This window comes from Lolium perenne, chromosome 1 (genome assembly GCF_019359855.2).
Source record: "Lolium perenne isolate Kyuss_39 chromosome 1, Kyuss_2.0, whole genome shotgun sequence".
Taxonomy (NCBI): Eukaryota; Viridiplantae; Streptophyta; class Magnoliopsida; order Poales; family Poaceae; genus Lolium; species Lolium perenne.
The window spans coordinates 78,449,965-78,473,379 of NC_067244.2; the positions used below are offsets into that span (position 1 = coordinate 78,449,965).

Genomic DNA, 23,415 nt, shown 5'->3' on the forward strand with positions numbered 1-23,415 from the left:
CTCGACGATTAAGAAACTAGGGTTCTGTTGACAATGGATTCGATCCTCTCTTTGTCCCTCAACTCCCCCTTATATAGGAGGCGGAGCCGAGGGTACCGTGTTACACAAGATTACAGATTCCGGGAGACTCTCTGAGTTCAACCCGTAAAGTTTCAAACTCTATATTTCCTGATACAACTCTATCTTTCCTTAAAACTAATTGGGCTTCCGAAACTTCGTATTCTTCGTCTTGTGGGCCTTCAGTAAACCCTGGTACTATCTTCGGCAGGCCCATTGGGGATGCCTATGTCACTCGGTTTCCATGCCAGAACGTCTGACGAGTCGCTGATCCTTTGCTAAAATGCCTTATCGTATAGTGCTTCGGCATATACCGGAAATTTCGGCGGCTGCCAATTTATTCCAGCGTGAGCCCGGCTGCCCTGGTATGCGCACCGGTTTTGCTGAAGCTAACGAGAATTGTGGTAACTGGATGCAAGCTCCAATTTTAGCAAAATTGGGCTTTTTGGAAAGCTAACAACAAGGAAGAAGGGAGTGATGTTTTGGCACATGGGAGCGTATGCTCTCTTTATTTTGAAATGCATGCTAGACACATTTTGAGATATCAAAGAATTTGAAACAAAATTTTCGCACGTACATCTTCATGCGCTACGCGCTCACGAAGTCGTTTCATAAAAAAACAACTTGTCATGTGACGTGTGTAAAAAAGACAAAATTTAGTGCTTAAACAAAGACTTATCACACGATAAATTTTCTATTTTTCATGTAGACTACAAAAAAATTATTTTTTCGTGAAACGTGACAAACACACATATATTATGGAGATGTACATGTAAATTTTTTTTGTCAAAAAATTTAACACTTGGAAATATGTTTTTATGGTAGAGAGATCATACACACCCGGGAGCCGAATTGAGTTTCTGAAGAACAAGCTCTATCTAATAGAGGCTATAAGACCCAATAAAGAGTAGTATTAAAATATGAAATAAGGAGATGTATGAAACCTTCCTAAAAGAAGAACTAGTAAAACCTTCAAACTCGAAAACACAAAAGAAGATGCATACGAATTCCATTTTTAATGAGCTCGGGTTTGTAGAAGATCTAGCAACAAGGTAAAGAACCTCACCCAGAGAAACACCAAAAAGAAATAAGAGTAAGGGGATCCAAAGTATGCAAAAGGTTAAGCTCCCTAATACGATTTGATCAAGTTACCTAACCGAAAGCCCTTCTTGATGGTGCGGCTATCTATCCTATAACCCGATCTCCTAACAACCACCTTGAGACTGGTTAACGGAAAACCTAGCAAGGATATTTTTTTCCTTCCTGATCATGCTTGACCTTGATGACAACGCTTCATACTTTTTTCAAGACGGAATGCTTAACTTCATAATTGGTGCTTCGTGAAGACTCAAAGTTTGCTCCCCCATACACCACTATGGGATAGCTTAATTAAGGCACATATTCACATGTCCATTATCACCAAATGGACGGCAAGATATTCTCAGTATGCTCATCTTAAACTTGCCCTTCTCAACCTTTTGATGATGATCACCACTTGATGTCATCCTCTCATGGGCAATATGAGATCTTGCTTTTTATGCATTCCATGGAAAGATACCTAACTCACATAGAAATACAAATACACATATATGATGGGTTAGTTCACAAAGCATAATTGACAACGCTTACCATGCCACAAGATCACATGATCCCATGAGGTACATTCTCTACACTTCATGTGTTGACCAACTTGAATCCAATCTTCGATCTTATTCTTGATCAACCTTGTATCTCCTCATGCACTGTCATAATATCTTGATGATGCTCTAAATCTTGGTCAAGCTCAACTCATGAGTCTATCATGATGCTGACTTATAGCAAGACTTGAGTTCTTCTCCTGAAATTAAACTCCCAATATTTTGATCATCCATTGCTTAACACATAAGCTAGAGCATAATGGATAAATTGAGCTCCACACAAGAAATCTATTTTCATTTCTTCTTCTTAATCATATCATATTTTTATCTTTAAATCGATGATCTTCATGCCAATAGTCAAGGTGTATCTTTATCTTCGATCATGGCATCCACACTTGGACGAGCTTGGCATCCCAAAGAGGAATCTGCATTGTTGTGAATAACTAAAGGCCCTTATGCGTAGACCCTAATCGTCCCACCATGTTAAGTATCCTCTTGTAAAAGATCTTTGATATTGTGTCTAATTTTAAAGTTAGTTTGAGAAATAACTTAAGGGGAAACCCCATTTCTCCTGTAGGCTCTTATAGCTCGCGAGCGAGAAATAAGAGTGTGTTTTGGCGCAATTTTTCCAACACCTGTCAGATGTTTCCACTTCTCTTTTCATGCTACACATTAAAGTTTGGGAACCGGCCCTAGTAGTACTCTCGCTCATATTCCTATTTCAGTTTTTCTAGCTTATGCTATTTTTTGTGTAGTTGTGGTGGTAATGGATCCTTGCATTGTAGTAGATGTTTGGATAATGAGCATTCATTATGGTTTTCCATTAGTGCTTCAACTCGCTTTTCAATGCTTTTGCAACGAACAATGTCTTTTCATTGAGTGATTAATGGGAAAGGGTTAGGCCGTTGGAAAAAAAGCGCGCGAAACAACAACTTTTTTTTTGCAAAAATTCTCTCCTATGAAATTTCTAGAGAAGTAAACATCTCATAGGATTTTTGGAGTGTTCAACTTTGAATCAAATGGCCTTAATAGGAAAAATTCTAATGAGTAAGAATTTCACAAAAAAATTCAAAAACTAATCTAAGGGGAACCCCCATTTCTCCGGTACCTCTACAAGCGGGCTCTCTTTTAGCGCGCGGGCGAGAAAGAAGAGTGTGTTTTGGCGCAATTTTTTAAATAAATATGAGATGTTTCCTTTTTTTCCTTTTCGTGCGACACATGAAAGTTTGGGAAGCAGCCCCCTAGTGGTACTCTCGTTCCTATTCCTATTTCAGTTGTTCCACCTTATGATGGCAATATGTTTGTCTTGTACCTTCTGTAACGAACAATGTCTTTTCGTCGAGCGGTTAATGAAAAACCGTTAAACCGGTTGGAAAAAAAACGCGCGAAAACCAATTTTGCTTGCGAAATCCTCTCCTATGAAATTCCTAGTACAATAATGTTGTGTACAAGGAAGGATCCATCTCCATCGGTTGAGATTTGCTCAAAGTCTCAAATGATGAATGCAGAATAGTGGGTGCATATCATATATGCTGCATTTATGTAGTATAAATCGGCAGAGATTTCCCTTCCTCGTTATGGTTAACCTCCGCTCCATTTAAATCTCTCGTGATTCGAATGGAAATTCGAGGCCGAGAACGTAGAAGACGTAGAGAAGAGAAGAGAGGCAGAGACCCGTCCCGTGCCGTCAGGTGCGATTTCCTAATAAACGGTTAAACAAACAAGAGAAGAGCTTCCATCCACGCGACTCGACTCGACTCGACTCCCCCATCCTCTCTCCGTCTTGCCATCCTCCACCACAACTCCCCACCTTGCCCCAAATCCGGCGACAATCCCGGCGCGCCATGACCTCCTCCTACCGGCAGCCCGCAACCACCAGCCCGGAGGCGCCGGGGCTGAGGACGCCCAAGGCGGAGCCCGACGCGGCCGCCGCGGAGGCCCGAAACCCTAGCTCGCCCGGCGGCCCGCCGTCGCCGGAGATGGAGGCCACGGCGGAGGCGCTCACGCGGGAGGAGGTGCTGCGCCGGCGGCGCCGCCGCGCCGCGCGCCTCGTCGGCGTCTACCGCCGCCTCTACTGGGCCATGGCGGAGGAGGTGCGCGCGCGCCACCGCCAGTACGTCTGGGAGCTCGGCCGCAGCCCGCTCGAGGCCGAGCAGCCGCCCTCCGCCGCGGGCGCCGACGCCAAGCCTGGCCCCGGCGCGGTGCCCAGGCGGAAGAAGTGCGGATTCACGGGGTGCAAGGTGCGGGCCATGGCCATGGCCAAGTACTGCCACTCGCACATCCTCATCGACCGCACGCAGGTGCTATACAAGGGCTGCGCACACATCATCAAGAGGTGAGACACCCTCTCTATCGTACAGCGGAAAGCTTGGATCTTGGTCTCGTTAGGGTTCCTCTTTCGGCTGCTCTGGATCTAGCCATCTTTCGAGGGATAGCGATGCCGCCGTCTCTTTAGATTGGCTCCTGATCTCTCTTTCGAGGTTATCCATGTTGTTCTGGTCGATTAGATCAGGAGCTTCGCCTGAAGAATGCCTAGATACTATCCAGATTACTATAGTATGCAGAGGGATCCCGTGTGCAGATGCTATCTATCTTTTCTTGGGGAGAGAAATTCGCCCACCATATGTCCTTTCTAGCAAAAAGGAATTACCTATTTGCACAAAATAATTGCCCTCGCTTGGTCTCCTATCCTGTTTTTGCATTGCTGCACCTTGGATAAGAGTTTGAACCCAAGTTACTTTGATTTTATTGCAATCTTTCCGTGTAGATTTGAGCGCATATATGTTTTGATGTTTTAATCTTATAACTGGCACCAGCCTGCTGTAGGAAAGACCTGTATTGTTGACTGTATGATGCTCCTGTATATTACGGTCTGTGTCCCAAGGCAACAAGTCGAGGTCTTAATCTTAATTATATATTGTCAATTTAATGGACAGAGATTTGGTGCACATGGGCACCAGTGATCTCGTTTTTTTAAAAAAATAAAAATCATATTTTTGAGTTTCAAAAAAATCTGCAAAAAAATCCACACATAGTCAAAGATGTACCCCACAAACGTGCAAAAAATCAAATTCAAATACTTAATATTTTGAGCTACACAAAAATGACAAAATTGTAGATCAGAGTAGTCATTTTCAAATCTCAAAAACATATCAGATTTTGTCATTTTTCTCTAGCTCAAAATAAATAGAATTTCGGATTGGGATTTTGCATGATTGTGGGATGTATCAATGACATTCTTCAGAATTATTTCCATGATTTTTATAACTTGTAAAAATATTTTTAATTTTTTTTTAACATAGCGAGAGCACTGGAGCTCGGGAGCTAAAAGCACTTTTTGCAATTTAATCACTCTGGAAGATAAGCCCAACCATACAGAAAGCTCATATTTTGTAGATCTGACAACAAAAGTGTTTATGCTTCCAGTGGGATGAAGCAATATGAAGTGTTGTGGGATTAACTAGGTTTGTGATTGATTTGCTTTGTCTTTGGGGCCATCTTTAAACTCTCTGCTCCAATGTTGAAGTACAGTAATTCGAGCTGTATAATTCTTCGGTTTGATGTGCGTCAAAAGTTAGATCTCTAGTTGTATAGGTTTTATTATGTGGTTTGCAGGAGTTGGATTTATCAATTGGAGATCAATAATGAACTTAAAGTTGTTGTTAATGAATATTGTATTTTGATTCATTTAAGTATGGCCAGTTTCTCTCTGTCAAGAATTGGCTTATCCATGTATGTTTCTGTGTAGTTAATTCTTCTGGTTTATTAGTATTGACTACATAGAGGGTTTTCTTTTCTGTTTGAACCCAATCCAGATTGGTTCTTTGTACAATCAGGTTTGACCCTGGCTATTCTTCTTCAGTGTAGCTGACTTATGTTTTGCTGCCTGTAAATATTTTTCTTGCGGCCAATGACCTAATTATTTTTTAGAATGGGTCGTCATTTCTCTTAGTTTCCTTCTATTTACAGAGCTTTATTGTAGCAATCTAACTAGACTCTTGATGATTTTCAGTACTGCGGATTCTGGGCGAATTACCTGTGGCAGGCCCATCTTAAAAGCATCAGTTCCCTCCCTCTGCAATGTTCACTTAATAAGATCTCAGAGGAACATATCACAGGCTTATAAGAAGGTTGGCTTTAATCCACCCCCTACTGGCCAGATCTCCCCAGATTTTAGTGTGTTGGTTGCTGAAACCGTCCGTCAGATCCAAGCCAGAAGGCGACGATCCCGAAGTGCTGCAGAAGGGAAGAAATGCCCCAAAGATGGGAAAGTTGACTGAGCTCTGTCCTTGAAAGATATGGAATGTGGAAACTGTAAGTGGTGTGCATGACTGGGGAGACAATTTGTATGACCTTGGTTGTCAGTTAATAGCAAATGGCAAACAAAAGGTTAATTCAACGAGCTAGTGGTGGAAGTATCAACCGGCGAGGGTTCGCAATTGCTCGCCTCAGGATTTCATTTATGTCTAGCAAAATGCTTCTGTATGGGATTGATGGCTGGTTGAACATGCTGCAGGACGGCTATGGTTGATTCAATTGATGTGCTGAGCCATGATCTTCTGATAGTAAGGTATGCTTTAGGTATATACTGGGTCGGTGCATTTGCCGATTGCTGATTAAAGAAGGTGGTGAGTTGTGAAGCAATATGTTCAACCGTTACATTCTGAACTGGATTTTTAATTGAGTGCCTCTTGTGGAGTAAATAACATTGCCTCTTTCAGCTTGGGTCATGTATACCATGCGATGGCTGTCCTGTTATTCAGCTTGGTGTTTCTTTGATGCTCAACTTGTTATTGGAACTTGTGAAGTATACACTGTTCCTATTTCTCAAGATGCAAATGTGTACCTTGTTTGTGAGCTCAACTTTAACTTCTGCTGAAAGGACTGAAAGCATGGTAATAACTGGAATTTTTGCTTCTGCCGAAGATGCCAGAAGTGCCGATCCTGAGAGAGGAACCATACAAGTAAGGAACTACAAGGGAGAGTGGTCTTCCTGTACATGTTGATGTCTACGGCACGGATTGTCGCCTGATACCATGGTTTAGCCGGAATGCTTGCGTTGCACCAGAGATGTTTCACATGGAGAGGATCTTGTACTGCATCATGGACAAAGGAAGGAGCCCTGCAAGTATTATGAGATAGCTGATATTAATGCAAGGTAGGAGCCCTAGATATACAACAGATACTGTAGTTTCCTAGTAGTACAATCAAATTTCATGATATCCTTGTGGCACAAGATGGTAACTTCTGGAATGATGGATATTTGTCTGATCTTGCACCACCAACACATGAATGTGACATTAGGGCAAGATGTGGCAGAACGCTGGTGTTGCACTTGGGATGGCTGATATTGGATGATGGCCTGGTACTATATAGGACATGACTAACAGAACTGACAGATTTGTTCATCTTCCTGATATGAGAATGGTTTCCTGTTGCTAGTTGTATCAAGTGTGAATAACTTGGAGTGAGCGTGTTTATTGTTTTGTTTATCCCTTTATGGTTGTCTTGCACTTCCACACCAGCCATGGTATTTTTTTCCGACTACATTTCTGACCTGTATACCCGCATGGCTTATTTTCACTTTGCATGAGCTGGTGCAGCGGCCAGGATCCAGTCTCTTGCTATCTTGAAAGAGCTCTCTGGTTGAACAAGATATCACTCTCGTTGGGCCTACATAGAGATTAGTTAGTGTTTTACACTTTTACTGCTGATGTGCGACGCCTTCAAGCAGCAGCAGACCTTCACGCCAACGCTCTTCGACAGCTCGCTCTCCTGCAGCACCCTTGCACAGCAGCCTATCGCCCTCTCCCAGCGGAACTCTGCCCTCAGAGCATCTCCAACAGCGTTAAAATTTAGCGCGGCTGTTGGAGATGCTCTCACGCAGTATCATGGCGTTCTCCGACGCCCTGACGCAGCACACCGTGGTTGTCCAGGACCTGGAGAATACAAATCATCAGCACCAGCTCCTCTCCTCCAGGCGAACGGCATCCAAACCTACGATTCACACCTGCTGCCGGCTGACGCTGCTGCCATAGCGCCTGACTGTGCGCCTCGAGCCCGAGCCAAAACAGCCGCCGGACGCTGCCGTAGCCCTGCCCTGCCCCTGCACCCGCCGTAGAACTTGCGCCGCCCCGCCCCTGCCACCGCAACAATCCACTCTTGCCGCTGCAGCAGCCCTGCCCCTGCATCCGCCGCGGCAAGTTGCGCCGCCCCGCCTTGCTGCCGCAGCCCTGCCAGTGCGCCACGAGCCCGCGCGCGGTCACCTACGTCCCGAGGCGAGAGGCTCCCGCCCCCGCCACGTCCGTCGCCCTGGTCGCACATCCTCACTACCGTTGCCTCCCCGATCAGCGAACTCTTATGAGGTCAGCATTATCAGCTATGATCTGTATCGAGGTTTATACATCAGCGATACTGAAGCGACCCGACATATTACAAGATAGTAACATGCAAGTCTTCGACATATTGCAAGGGAAGTGAAGTATCTTGAACAATATGCCGATCAGAGTAGCACAACATAAGCATTGGAGCGGTCCAAAGTACGAAATTATATTACAAGATTCGAAGAAGCTTCAAACTGAAACATAATACAAGGTTCTACCAGATACACAAAAAGAGCTCCGTAAGAACAAGGAAAATTTCAAACTAAGATTATACTATAGTAATAATAGACTCTCAAGTATTCTCTTGCTGCAAACACACTACTAACTCTACTGATCAGCACTAGGTTGTTCATTGAAGTCCATGTAGTAGTTGACTCCTCCTTCGGCGGTTGCCACCTCCTCGAACTCCTCCTCATGGAGGTCTGGATATTCTACTCCCGCATCCACCAGCTCACAATCTAAGAAGGGGGATTTTGTAGAAGGGGGTGAGTACACGAAGTAATCAACAAGTCCAGGATATATAACAAAACAATTTTCATGCACTATCAACTACTAGGACCAATAGTCCAGCAACTCACTGATTTTTGGAAACATTTTTAGGAAAGAGTTCAAGTTTTATTTCTGAAATCTATGATCTTCTTGCCTCACGAGCTGTTAGAATCCCCTGTGGATTCCTTTCTCGCCACGTTCGCAGCTCCTTCCCGGAACAGGGAGTGACAATGCCACAATTTTATACACTCTGCAGAGGTGCGTTACTTTACCCACAGACTATCCGCAACCTGGTGATCATGCCGTCACACTCACAACCAGGCTTTGGATCACGGAGCCTTTTCACCCATCTTCCTTGACATATCTCACATCGTAGCTGGCAAAACCAGCTACCCGCCCAATCAGTTTAACGTCTTCAGTAGAGGCCTTTAGTTTGTTTAGACAGTTGGTCACCTCCAGTAGAGGTCACACCCCAACTGCCATCCCTGGGAGATATGCCATAAGATGGAATTACTTTAGCTTCGCCCTTCCCACTCAGGGTCATGTGGTCAACGCGGTCACTACGGCGCTTGAGCTCAAGAAGGCAATTGTTGATTAAAACCTAATGGTGATATCCCTTGTAGTCGAACCCGCCTTCCAATGGCTTAACAGCCTCCACACAGGGTTCGACCACCAGCCATAATAGTTAACCGACTGCTCCATCAGTCGATCAACCTAATCTATGTCATATTATTTGTCATATAGATTTTTTCTTTGATGCAGGTGATATCACATAGTAGATTGGCAAATACTTTGATAAAAATAATCAACCGGTATGCAAGAATGGACTTGCCTGAGATACTCGGGAGAGAAATCAAAATCATTGAAGATCAATGACGAAGGTTCAATTCAACCATAAGAAATCCAAAGAAGATCCAAACTGAAAATGCAATGAAGTTCAATCAACACTAATACAGAAATGCACATCACAGGGTATGATAGCTATACATGTTAACGGAGTAACCAATAATTGACTAAGATTCATTGTAAAGGTACATATTTTAGATGCTGATCAACTCACTTATTTCTTATTTATCTTTGGTCAAATCGTATTTCAGTTCATAAGGAGATTCTGATTTACATAGTTTAGCATAATAATTTGGTTAACTTGAGTCTTAGGTTTGTCATGGTTCTCTTTGAAATAGGATGATAAGAAAAAACATGAAGTGATCTATTGGTCCGGATAAAATGCTACAGCTATGTAGGGAAATAGTCCGCTAGTTACTTCTATGATTAAACCGAGCAAACACGTACATGTTTCACCACGCTGAAGTATTACTTCAATGTTCCAGTACTACATGTTGGAGCAAGGATGCTAGTACATAAAGCATGAGCTATCAACCCGGTACTAGTTAATTAAGTCCCAATGGTGTTGGTGAAGCAGACAGGTTTTATTTAAACATCAAAGTGAGATATTAGATGTAATCATGGAGCTACAAGTACAACTATAAGACATTTGATAGTTCCAATATGACCTTGAAGATTTGGTCATTGCTACAAAACTACTTTGAAATGAACAGTGACATGATTGACCTATGCTAGGTAACCACTTCAGTTTCAACTCCCAGGTGTTTCTTTACCCATGTGTTGCCAGAATTTATTAGGCATCCATGTCAGGGAGCACTGACATAATACCCGAAACAGAACAACACTACAAATGTTCTCAGCTTCAGAATATACACATTTTAGTTGGATGTCAACTTTTATAGTATACTAGATGAAATGCCCCAGAACTGACCATATGGTTCAGCTGAGCTTAACCTACTCTTTTGAATCACAAACAAGCAAGCATTGATTTACTGAATTCTTACTGTATTTTCGTCATTTTCATCGACATGCCAACACGGTACGAATACTGCTAGCTGATACTACAACAAAGGTTGTTTGATCCCTGGTTTCGGAATAGGGATCTTACTCTCAACTCTGAACTTTACCCAAACAATAAAAAATGCTACAACAGATCTAAATTTCAGAGAAAGGGTTTCCAGTATTGTATTTTCAGAGATAACAGTACCAGTTTTCGGAGACAACAATAAAAATGCTAGCGGCTAGTACTCTTTGGGGAATAATTCCTAACTTCTTGATGATTAACCCAAACGGATGCTCACCTTATTTCATTTAAATCCCTATTCTATGTTCTCACAACCATGTATAGGATGAACACACAAGCATGCCAGAGATCAGATTCTTTGTGCCTTAAAGTGTAAGGTCTACCTGATTGATTGAGGATGGACTTGGAAATTTCTTTCTGATCACCAGCGTCAGTATGGACGGCGGTTGCCGACGGCCCGACGTGCTCCGGCGACGACGACAACGGCCTCGGTGTCCGGCGGCGCGCCTCTTTCTGCTCACGGCCCCTTGACCTCGACCCCGGCTGCTTGCCGCTTGCCTTCACTGATGGATGACTGTGATGTTGCCTCTGCTGTAACCTCGGTGGTGATTCTCCCCACTTCGATTCCCCTCTTCCCTGATGATTCGATTCTAAGCCACAACCATGTCATCAAATTAGGACCCTGCGGGGATCTGATATGGTGGTAATAAAGAGGATCTTGGTCCCTAAGATAGGGGCCATGGTGCAGGAGCTCAGGATTCGGTAGAGATGGCACAGAGAGATGAGAATGAGGCCTGTAGTGATGCTACAATGAGGAGATGACCAAATCGATCCCTTCATCCATGAGTTTCTACAGGAAAGGTGAGGTGTCCCATTTGCTACGGTGGCTACTCCCCTGCCTGACAACGGATATGGTAATTCCCTGGAGTGGTGAGGATAGGCACTAGTAAAATAACAAAGGTTGGGAAGAATTGCACCAACGGAATCACTTACACCGGAAAATAGCTTTTCTCGAAAATATTATTCTACGAGAAATAATAATTCTGGTAACCTCATGGTCTTGAGCGCACACCCGGCAAACTCATGTTTTCTCGGTTCGATTGACACAAACATTGCAACACACATGCATCTGACAATTTTAAAGAATTATTTCATTTTCTTATTACTCTTGTATCTTATTTATTTATTTATTTATTATTATATTTGTTTCTGGAATTACTTGAGCTCAATTTCGTTTGAAGTTATGAAATGCATGCAATGCTTAACAACCAGTAGTTCACACATATATGATTATCACCAAAAACTACGGTTCGATCAACACTGCTCCCGGCCGGCGCGATGTCACCAATAGCATGGTTAAACCTAGCAACATATAAGTCTCACTTAAGTATAAACGAAATTTTCTGGCCTGTATTTTCCTGAACTAATTACATCCTACCACCCTTAAGAAAAATTTCGTCCTCGAAATTTGAGGTAAGAGAGTGATGTATGCAAGTTGAGAGAGCAGACTATGATCAACCAATAAAGAGAGATAACACTATTACAAAGTGGACATATGATACGTGATGTATGCAAAATGACTAGGTTGGAAATTCAAAACAACTTGCTCATAGAACCTCATAATTTGGAAAAAGAAATATCAATCTGATAGGTGGATTTCGACACTTACGGTATAAGCAATCATTTTGAATTAACAACCAGATGGCTATTAAACTTGACTATGTAGAATGGTATTTAGCTAAACTGATAATTTATAACATGTCATTATGAATAAGCATGATCACTTTATACTTGATATTCTACCATTTATACACTAGCAGCTAATTGATCACAGCGTACAACTTATTAATTCAATTTTTTTACATAGTAGTTCATCCAAATGAAAGCTTGATTATTCTAGCACACAAATATCATTACCAGATTTGATTTATATATGTCCACCTGTTTATTAACCGTCATATCCATGTGTTAACACTTAAGAAAATACATGGTAACATGTGTTACCTTTTTAATACTAGGTTGCAGTTCACCATTGTATTGTTATGATACACAGGAGTATACATGATGTCTACTTAATTCTTAATCATGTTGGTTGTCCCTAATTAGATAACATTTCCTAAGATTCTTGATTTCTTTCTAGATTATAATAGATCAAATCTGAAGATTTCTCTTGGTTATCAATTCGCCATACTGAACCAAACAAGGACTATGGGAGCAACAATCTATAAGAAGTAGATAATGAACAGAAGTATAAGTATATTTTTCAGTACTACAGTATGGCCTAAAATTTATTTTCGACTCCAGAATGCACAATTTGTTTTTACGTATTATTTGGCACATATGTTATGTAACTACTTCAATTGTACATACAAATTTTTACCTATTATTAGTGGCATAGGTTAGCAAAATTATACTACAATATCAAATTGATGGTTATTTCTGTCCTTGGATATATGAAGTAGGAACAATTCTAATTCTTATCAGATTTGATTTCGGAAGTAATTTATATTTATACATTTGGATATAAAATGCTAGTTTAACGAACAGATGAGCAAACAAATACTAAGACTAGTTGAAAATACATGTTCTTAGCTAAATGGAAACTTAAACCTAAATTCAAAGTTTCATCATGTATATTTTCCAGCAAGCTTCTTTGGAAAGGATATGTATATCCCAAATTTGTTATAATAACTCCGAAGATATTTTAATGTTACTCATGCTAAGGAGATGATAAAACATGGCTTCAACACTTTTTAGATATGCTGGATAATCTATCTTAGAAATTCTGTTTCTACAATTCTGCTAACATTTTACTCATACGATTTATATCCTAAGCAAAGCATGGTCAGTTTGTATACTTTCAAGTACTACTGTGACAGTAATGGTCTTGAAAATGGCTATACACCAATTTATTTGGACAGGTCCTACCTTGTATAACAGGTTTAAATATATGAAGGCATGCGGTTTCACAAATACAAAATTCGATAATTCAAATATTTAAGTATTTGGTCCACATGTTATTATTTTATGATTGTTTTCCATTATAAAAAAAAACTACATATTAACATGTTACATGTTAGATGTTATGCATCTAAGGATCTGGTTATCAAAGAAAATAAATTTGCAAAAATTTCTGTGTCCATCTTATGTATACCACCTCCTAAGGACTCAAGGATGTAAGGAAATTATCTTATCATGACATTTGATAAATGGTATGGCCAAGGAACTATAATTTAGCATATGATGTTTTAGAAAAGTATTTTCATGATCAGTAGATGAGATTTATACCAGAGTTCTAAGTGAACCCACTTGACATATTTCTGCAGACATACCGAAGGCTTCTTGGTTTAGTTCAGGCGAGAGTGGAAACAGTAGATAAGAAAGGATATAAGAATAAGATTAGATGGGTACATTTCTTGGATATCTCTTCAACTTTGGCCCCAACTAGTGATGTTGAAGTTGATCTTCTTCAGAGCATGCTCTTCCCCTTTCTCCTAAGAGCAATGCTCAAGTTGATGTCTCCACCTATGGTATTTCTCACTTGGGCTAAACACTCTCCTAGATTGTGATATGAAGAGAACTTAATAATTAGTCCAAGTGACAATATTAAGTTTTATCTCCAAATGTTCGATGAAATGATTCAATGGTTGCACTAAGAGCTAGTTGGGGAAAGCACATGAAACTAATTGGGTTCAGCATTACGTTTGTTCCACACTTCGTGGATTGTACTAAGGTTCCATCTCTGTTTTTAGACTAGGCTCTCAATGGGCGAGATATTCTTCCTTGCCAAGGAGCAAGGGGAGAGCACCAATGAGGACCGAGGAATCCTTTTTTGAAATTCCATTACATGAGTGCATCTGACTGACTGGGAAGCACAGATGTGATGACGGTGTATAGGTAATGACACTGCCCCGTAGCAGTATTATGCTAGACTTAATAGTTTGGAGGTACATTGCCATTGTTATCCATCTGCAGATTGAACAATGGAATGTCATCTGTTGACATTTTACTGTGGTCAAATCTCACAGGTAATGTCTGACTTCTTTTGGCCTTGACTGTCGCAAGGACACCGCATCAACGCGGACCATCCCCGCCGCACTGGTGTGGCTGTTGCCGATGCCTTGCCTGTCGCGTGGACACCGCCACCTTGCACCTGCCGTCATTATTTGGGTATTGTTATTTGGGTATTCTGTAGAGGATGAAGATGTTATTTGGGTATTGTTGTGGTAATTATTTCCCCGCCATTTCATTTTTACAAAAGTTGTTTTCAGTCAGCAGGAGTATGTTTTGACAAACTACCAGCGTTTCAAAATGGTACTAGGCCATGTTTTTGCAAGCTAAAAAGTAATGTTGTCCATGAGCCGATTTTGCCTTACCTTGTCTATCGCTTGGTTTGAACTTCATTTTCTTGTGGCAGTGAGTTTTATGCTCAAATGTGGAGCAAACTCTAAGCAAGGAAATGAGGTTCTCCGCCCTTCTTCCACTCTGTCCCAAAGACTAACTAAGACCAACTGAATCACACTTTCATGTTCTTCGTGTACCGTATTTCGGAACTTCTTTTATTTGGTAGCTTAATTCTCTCATGATGTGTTTCTCTCATTTTAGTTGCAAGAATGTTACAGCTGAGGAAATGGAAGCCAAATTAGTGAAGCGAAAAGTTTTTTTGAATTTTTGTGAAGCGAAAAGTGACTAGCCAGCAAATTGATTTATCAGAACTGGCTTTAGTGAGTTTCAACAAGAGGCGAAAGATATATCCATTTTCCTGTCTTCCATCTGCTATTTGGTTTCCACTTGTAAATTTTATCCAAAGTCGATGGATTATTGCGTTCCACTGTGTAGGCTTAGAGGAAATGTAACAGTTTGTTCCTCAAAGATAATTGTAAGGGAAACCCCCACGGTATAATTGCATCCACAAGGACTTGAAAGGGGGTTATACATTCAGTCTCCCATCCAAGTGAGGTGGGCTCAATTCCTACAAATATTGAATTAGGACTGTGTCTTTCAAATACTTTAGTGTGATTTTTATTGACAAGACATTATGATAGTTTCAATTTGGGAACCTTTTCAAGATTACAGAATTTCTCAATTCCACTTCTAGCAAACTTCAGTAGCTACCGAGAATTCTTGTTAATCCAGTTAGAAGAATTGGCAGCTTGACTCCATTGCAAACTTTGCTATGAATTTCTGAGAGTAAATAATTGACATTTCATTTAGTTGTATCCAATTTTGGTTGATCAATCTGTAAACATACTTAGAATGTGGCTTTCGCCTTCTTGCTTCCACATCTCTGGTTCTCCTACTGTTTGTTCTGGATATTTGGTTGATTTCCCTATAAAACCTGAGTCTCCTTAGCCTAGGGTTGCGTTTGATTGATCTTACTTTGGTCTGTTTTTTTTTTTTCAAGTCTGCGCGCAATTTTGAAAGTGGCTCAGTCACTAGCAGATTATGGTAGACCTAACCATATTTAAACTAGATCAGTTACGTGCACCACATCATTGTAACAAGGCTCAGCATACAGCTTTGGGTACTTTTCACAAACCTGTTATTTCTCCCCTCTTTCTGTCCAACTTGCAGGTAAAGTTTGATTTATGTGAGCCATTGCTTTCTAGAACTTTCCAGTCCTGGAACAACAGAGATTTTTTTGTGCACCTCAATTTCGTCGCGAAGCGCAACGATAAGAAGTAACTCTTTTTCGCCGATATAGAAGAATGCGGAAGGCGCAGTGTAGAGAACTTGAAAGTACGCTGATGCATTCCGCATTCCGCATTCCGCTGGATTCATTGTGTGAAGGCAAGTCTTCTGAAACTTTGGAATCTTGTCCATATAAGCGTATGGACATCACTAACTGATTTTTTAATGTTTTCTCCCATTTCAACAGTTTGTTTCTGTAGATGTTGGCACTTACTGGATTTTAGTATTTGTTCTACAGGTGGTTATTTTTACTACTACCGTTCTGTTCCTACACATGGCTGTAGGAAATGGCTCGACTTCACGAGGTGCTACGGTTGCACCGAGCATCTGAAACATCCGGCTGATGGGCTGACTTACTCAGGTGGCCATGACTATCGGAGGAAGAATTATCTTGTTTAGAAGGTGTCTCATTCATCAGGCCATCAGAAAGGTAATGAGCAGTTGGCCATTAATTCCTACACCTGTGACGCGTGCAATCATATCTTCTTTAGGTAAGTAGCTATTTGTCGCTGTCACTTGAAGAATTATCTTGTTTAGAAGGTGTCTCATTCATCAGGCCATCAGAAAGGTAATGAGCAGTTGGCCATTAATTCCTACACCTGTGACGCGTGCAATCATATCTTCTTTAGGTAAGTAGCTATTTGTCGCTCACTTGACATAACCTTCATTCCCCCCCCCCCCCCCAAACACTGGAAGCGTGCTATGTCGAGTTTGGGCGCAAGCTCGTGTTTCTGTGCTTCGCAACTGAGAAAACCGAGGAACTTCATTTCTCACCTTTTTTTTTGGAAAGATATATATTTTGTCAGTTAATGGATTACAGGTAAGACGAGTTAATAGTTAAAACTGAACAAAGTCAGCTTTCGAGTTACTGGTTATTCCTCTTGCCTTGGATTTTAAAAGAAATCTCCATACCATTTTTAAAGTGTCTATCTAAACATTTCTAAAGAATTTTGAAGTCATTTCTTTGAAGTTTGACTCGACGTATATCAGAAACTAGTAAATTGCACGTGCTTTGCACGATAATGTGCGTCCTTTTCTATGCGCAACAATATCTAACTCTTTTACTTGACAATATCTAACCTTATTAAGGCATAATAATAATACCCTGCATAATTCTGGTTTCACATGATTGTTGATATTTGGGATTTTGTTTTTATACTATTCACATTTATCACGCAGGAAGACAATGCACACCTACCTTTTCTCTGTGTAGTTTGGTTGATTATTGTCTCCACCTCCCAAAAGTTACGTTAAACTACCATACAATAGTTCATGAAACGATCGCAAAAGAAATGTGTCCAGTTTCGTTGTAGCTAAAACAATTTCCTCACATGTTTAATAATTAGTAATCATTTTGTCTCATATTAGTTGGTCTAGATTCGGATGCATATATATACAAAATATGTCTAGATATATCTAAATGAGCGACAACTAATACGAAGGGGTACCTTTTGCCATCTAAAGATTATTTCATATGGAAAAAAATGTTTTCACCTGAGAGGAATTTTTGTCCCATCACATGATAAAACAATATCTTCCGGATTAAGAGTATATGGCACAAGAAATGCTTTCCATCACAATAACGTTATACATGGATGTCATGTATAATCCATAGTGATGGTCTAATTTCTAACGATAATTGTGATGCAATGAACATTTTAATTATATACATGTTCATTATATTTGGCTAGACACAATTCTTTTTTAGGTTCAAATGATGTACTACATCAACTCCATCGATGTATTGTCTTAGGAGGCATGTGATAAAACTTTTCTATAAATGAAACTCTTGTAGACTGGTAATGTTGCCATGAAAAATAATTATATTAAGTACATTCCGTAAAAGTAGCACCTACTTTTTTAAAAAAATATTTTTTTATTAAATTTCTGAATTAATACACTTTGAGAAAAATTCTAAAATAATAATAAGGCCTCGTCTTGGCCCACACTGATAAGTACTTATCGGCATCGACGAAGCTGATAACTGTCTGATGGCATGCCAACTACTCTCCTATTCGGGGAACCTATCGACGTCGGCAAGGCCCATAAGTACTTATTGGCGTCAGCGAAGCCAATAGGTACCTTCGGCGTGGGCCACACCAAGGTTGTATTATTTTATTTTTATGAAATCTGTATTATTTCTGTAATTTAATAAAAACAATTATTTAAAACATTTAGCAGTTCTTATATTCTAAAAGTTTCCCATATTTTTTTCTGAAATGTTTGTATTAAAATAACAATGAAAATTACATATTAGAGACTATATATTTCTGACAGGAAATAATTTTGTCTCACAAGTCGTATTTACAGAAGGAGAGACTACAACGTACGTGATTAACAATCTAAGAAAAGTGTATGCAGTCGTTGTCTCCCTCTTTTTAAGAGAGTTTTTTAGTTGGTGTTGGTCTGAAAAATTATTTGCCAGGAAGGAGAAATTGAGCAATTTAAATTATACAACAACTGAATAGATGAAGTATAAATATATATAGTGTACGGCTATCGAGTCGGTAAAATGCTTAGACTGCAGCAGTTTGCTTACAAGCCATGAGGTGACATCGCAGAAAAGATTTTAAGTGGACTCGTATACCACATGGGCCCCTAACTCCTGAATTTCTCAATGAGAAAAGGCGGAGCTCTTCACCTGTCCTGAATTTCTGAATTTCTTACGCGCTGGACTTTCCCGAACTGTCCAGTAGCTTCACCAGAGAACCACTCGCGAGCGCGGGAATGACAGGAGCGAATCCAAGCATTTACGACCGTTAGATCAAATGACATCTAGCTTGATGAACGCCACATAACAGCTTCAACCTGCAAATCGATGGCACGGATTACTCGAAAGTTTCGTTGGTGGGAAGGCTCTAGAACTGGCTAGCTAATCCAAATTCAAAAACTCGTGTACTATAAAGTGGTATAGATAACAGCTTTTACTGAACCAAATAAAGTTAAGATAACATACAGTACCTCGTACACATATACTGTTATCAGCTGCAGTGGATGCACAATTGCACATGTAGCCTGACAACCCGACATACTGCATCCCGAAATTTCAAGAACTGTCTGGAAAACAATACTGTGCATATCCACATATACAAAGGTAATTCATTCATGCCTTCTTTTCACGTTTAAAGCCTGGCGCTGCGAATGTGAACAAGCCATCTCCCTCATTACTGTAGAAAGTTGTTAGTACTAGCCCCTTTTTGGCATCATAAACTGCATCAGTGGCAGACAGCCAAGTTACGACCACCGAGACATCTAGGTATCTCTGATGCCTGTGGAAGTGATAGAGAGCCCAGAAGTTACTACCGCTTACTGCAGAAGGATTAGTATGTCCCCAAAGGCAGAGAATCATTCCTTTGTCCCTTTGCAGCTCAAGGAGGCAGCATCAGATGCCAGAGGTGAGACCAAAGGCTGGCACACATTCTCACCCTTTCTGCTTTTCCAGCTCTGTTGCTCTAATTCAGAGAAAACGATGTCCTCCTAGAACACACTCCAAGGATCCACGCCGAGAATCCGAGATGTATATAATCTCGTGGCGTCCGGAATTCTTGTGGACAATACTCTACCATCGTCCTGCCTGGCCCGCTGATCGAGCTAGCTAGCTAGGTAGCGTTGGTTCATGCAAATGCCGTTCTGCTCTATGCTGTGGGACAGGAGTCCGGCCCCGCCGGAGGACGCCATCACCATCAATGGCACCGTGGTGGTCGCCAAAAACTTCGGCCTGTCGGCGCCGGGAAAGTCCACCACCCTGCGCCTGTTCAGCGGCACGCAGATCGATCACGGTGAGTTGGTGGTTCACTGTCATCATGTCAACTAGCAGCATTGTCAAGCGGAACTGCAATGAAGTGATCATACTGGAGGGTGCAGGGACGAGGAAGGGGAAGCTGAGCACGGAGGCGGCGCTGCGGGGCGGCAAGAAGAGCAAGCACGGGAAGACGAGCACGGTGACGTACCATGTGACGTTCGTGGTGGAGGCCGAGTTCGGCACGCCGGGGGCCGTGGCCGTCAAGAACGGCAACCGTGCCGACCAGTTCTTCCTCCGCCATGTGAGGCTGGAGCTCGCACACGACCGGAGCATCCACTTCGAGTGCAACTCATGGGTGTACCCCTACAAGAAGACCAACTCCGACCGCCTCTTCTTCATCAACACGGTCTGGAATTCAGTAACCCATTACCAGTTCGTCGAGTGTGAAATCATTCTACAAGCTAGTATAATAACTGATTAAGGTCTGTGTGATGCATGCGCACCAGAGCTACCTGCCTTCCAAGACGCCGGAGGCGCTGCTGCTGCTGCGGGACGAGGAGCTGAGGAGCCTGCGAGGGAACGGGAGGGGAGAGAGGAAGGACTGGGAACGCATCTACGACTACGACTACTACAACGACCTCGGCAACCCGGACAATCCGGACCACGTCCGGCCGGTCATGGGCGGCACCAGGATGCATCCCTACCCGCGCCGTTGCCGGACAGGCCGCGCCCTCAGCAAGACCGGTAAATGATTAACTAACGCTCTCTGAAACTTACTGCCATTAGGCCCATTACCAATGCCAGCTGATTTCTGAACCATGGATTCGATGGATTTCAGACGAGGTGACGGAAACGCGCAAGCACGTGATCAACCTGGACTTCTACATCCCGCCGGATGAGCGGTTCAGCCCGGGGAAGCTGGCCGAGGTGTTGACGCTCGGGGTGCAGGCGGTGACGCACTTCGTGGTCCCAGAGATGAAGACGATGATCCAGGGAAACAACTTCAAGTCCATTGAGCTGCTCACCAGGGACCTGTACACCAAGCCCTCGCAGCCGGCGGCGGACGGCGAGGTCATGGAGCAGCTCAAGACCTCCGTGCCGTCCAAAAAGACCTACAAGCAAGTGGCCAAGAACGTCAAGGACACTCCCGTCAAGTTCCCCATTCCACAAGTTATTCAGCGTGAGTTACTCTGTTTTTTTAATTGATTGGTCAAATTAAAAATCTAGTTTCGCTTGTTTGTTGATCTTGGATGATTGATGATGCAGATGACCTTGAGGCGTGGAGGAGCGACGAGGAATTCGCCAGGGAAATGCTGGCTGGTCTCAATCCTGTTGCGATCAAGAGATTACAAGTAACCAACTCATCTCATCCTGAATTTCGTTGACTGAAGTCTGAAAACTTGTACCAATTGAGTGACACCAGTTGATTAACCAAGAGATCCTTCACATCGCAGAAGTTTCCACCGGTTAGCAGTGGTGGGAAGAAGAGCTCGATAACGGCCGAACATGTTGAGAGCCAGTTTGCAGATGTAACCATTGAAATGGTTAGTAGGACTGCTCTCTGTTTTTTTGTTCTTGAGTCTCTGCTTGGTAGAATGATGCAATTATCCCTCCGTGTGTTGGCAGGCAATGCGCCAGAATCGGCTGTACATCCTGGATCATCACGACTACCTGATGCCGTACCTGAGGCGCATCAACACGCTGGGCGTGTGCATCTACGCGTCGCGCACCCTGCTCTTCCTCAAGTCCGACGGCACCCTGAAACCAGTCGTCATAGAGCTGAGCCTGCCTGCTACGGACGGCGGCGACGGCGAGATCAGCAGGATCTTCCTCCCCGCGAGCCACGGCACCGACGCGCACCTGTGGCAGCTCGCCAAAGCCCACGTCTCCGTCAACGATTCAGGGTATCATCAGCTCATTAGCCACTGGCTCTTCACGCACGCCGCGGTGGAGCCGTTCGTCATCGCCACCAAGAGGCAGCTCAGCGCCATGCACCCCATCCACAAGCTCCTGGAGCCGCACTTCAAGGACACCATGCAGATCAACACCCTCGCCAGGAGCATCCTCCTCAACGCGGGGGGCATCCTCGAGAGGACCATGTACCCTGGCAGGTACGCACTGGAGATGTCGTCCGCCATCTACGGGGACTGGAGGTTCACCGAGCAGTCCCTGCCCAACGATCTCGTCAGGAGAGGGATGGCCTCCAGAGACCCTGCCATGCCCGGCGGCCTGTCGTTGCACATCGAGGACTACCCGTACGCCGTCGACGGCCTCGACGTCTGGCGCGCCATCGACGGCTGGGTGCGCAGCTACTGCGCGCACTTCTACCACCACGACACGGACGTCGAGGAAGACACCGAGCTGCAGGCCTGGTGGGACGACGTCCGCTCCGTGGGACACGGCGACCGGCAGGGCGACCCGGCGTGCTGGCTCGATCTGGACAGCGTCGACAACCTAGCCGAGACGTTGTCCACGCTTGTCTGGATCGCCTCCGCGCTGCACGCGGCCGTCAACTTCGGCCAGTACGGCTACGCGGGGTTCCCGCCCAACAGGCCCACCCGGTGCCGCAGGTTCGTGCCGCTGCCGGGATCGCCCGAGATGACGCAGCTGGAGGCCGACCCGGACAAGTTCTTCCTCGAGATGATACCCGACAGGTTCACCGCCACGCTCGGGCTGGCGCTCATCGAGGTGCTCTCCAACCACACCTCCGACGAGGTCTACCTCGGCCAGCGCGCCACCTCCACGTGGACGGACGACGGCGAGCTGCTGCGGCTGCTCGACCGGTTCCGAGAGGAGCTCAGGAGGGTGGAGAAGAGGGTCACGGAGAGGAACAAGGACCCGCGGCTAAATAACCGGAGGGGTCCGGTCAAGGTGCCATACACGCTGCTGTTCCCGGACGTCGCCGGCACGGAGAAGGGACTCACCGGAAGAGGGATACCAAATAGCGTCTCCATATGATCCATCCATCCACTGATCCACATGCTGTATATATAGTGCTATCTATGTAAAGTTAAAATCTTTTGGTTTGGTTTGGTGATCTTCTTTTCGAGTCTGAGATTTCTTTGTTGGTTTCAGCTTTTGAAAATTGATTTGTTGTGAAATCTGGTGCATGGTTTGGGGTTATAATTATACAGCAAAAAAGAATACAAATGATGTTCAATTGCTTTGCCTCGGTTTTAGCCAATGTGTAACTTCTTTTGTTGCCTTTCATAAGTTAGAAATATGAGGTTAGTATACTGAGCGTCGCTGCCAGCCACACGATTGATTTTAGCGGGCAATTTCGTTTGACTGATGAATGTAAAATTTTTGGGCATAATTTTTCAGAATGCAACATTTCTTCCTGCGATCGGTAAAAGTCATGAAAAAAGGTTGCAACGATTTGAATGCACTAGTAATTAAGCAACAAATTCCAAATTTAGTAGTAGCAAAACATAATAAAAGGATGGCAGCTTGCAGCAAAAAATACCAACACATCCCGTGACATAGGCATCCCTCCTGGGCTTGCCGAATAAGGTACCCGGGGATAAATGAAGGCCCACGACCCGA

The 23,415-nt window shown here is 43.1% G+C and overlaps 2 protein-coding genes and 1 long non-coding RNA gene across 3 annotated transcripts; 2 read left to right on the plus strand and 1 right to left on the minus strand.

Annotated features, from left to right (window-relative positions):
- The first annotated feature begins 3,380 nt into the window (after positions 1 to 3,380).
- Positions 3,381 to 7,186, plus strand: LOC127294075 (uncharacterized). The gene is made up of 2 exons (XM_051323823.2): positions 3,381 to 4,029; positions 5,707 to 7,186. The coding sequence occupies exons 1-2, from the start codon at positions 3,539 to 3,541 to the stop codon at positions 5,972 to 5,974; spliced, it is 759 nt and encodes a 252-aa protein (XP_051179783.1). The 5' UTR covers positions 3,381 to 3,538; the 3' UTR covers positions 5,975 to 7,186.
- Positions 7,187 to 8,180: 994 nt separating this feature from the next.
- On the minus strand, positions 8,181 to 11,385 carry LOC139838531 (uncharacterized). Its single transcript, XR_011755659.1, has 3 exons — positions 10,820 to 11,385; positions 9,399 to 9,485; positions 8,181 to 8,535 (listed from the first exon to the last, which is right to left on the minus strand). It is a non-coding gene; the product is annotated as an uncharacterized lncRNA (long non-coding RNA).
- Positions 11,386 to 19,743: 8,358 nt separating this feature from the next.
- LOC127294086 (linoleate 9S-lipoxygenase 2) lies at positions 19,744 to 22,896 on the plus strand. The gene is made up of 7 exons (XM_051323833.2): positions 19,744 to 19,906; positions 19,992 to 20,275; positions 20,376 to 20,613; positions 20,708 to 21,049; positions 21,136 to 21,221; positions 21,324 to 21,413; positions 21,496 to 22,896. The coding sequence occupies exons 1-7, from the start codon at positions 19,744 to 19,746 to the stop codon at positions 22,825 to 22,827; spliced, it is 2,535 nt and encodes an 844-aa protein (XP_051179793.1). The 3' UTR covers positions 22,828 to 22,896.
- Positions 22,897 to 23,415: the final 519 nt, after the last annotated feature.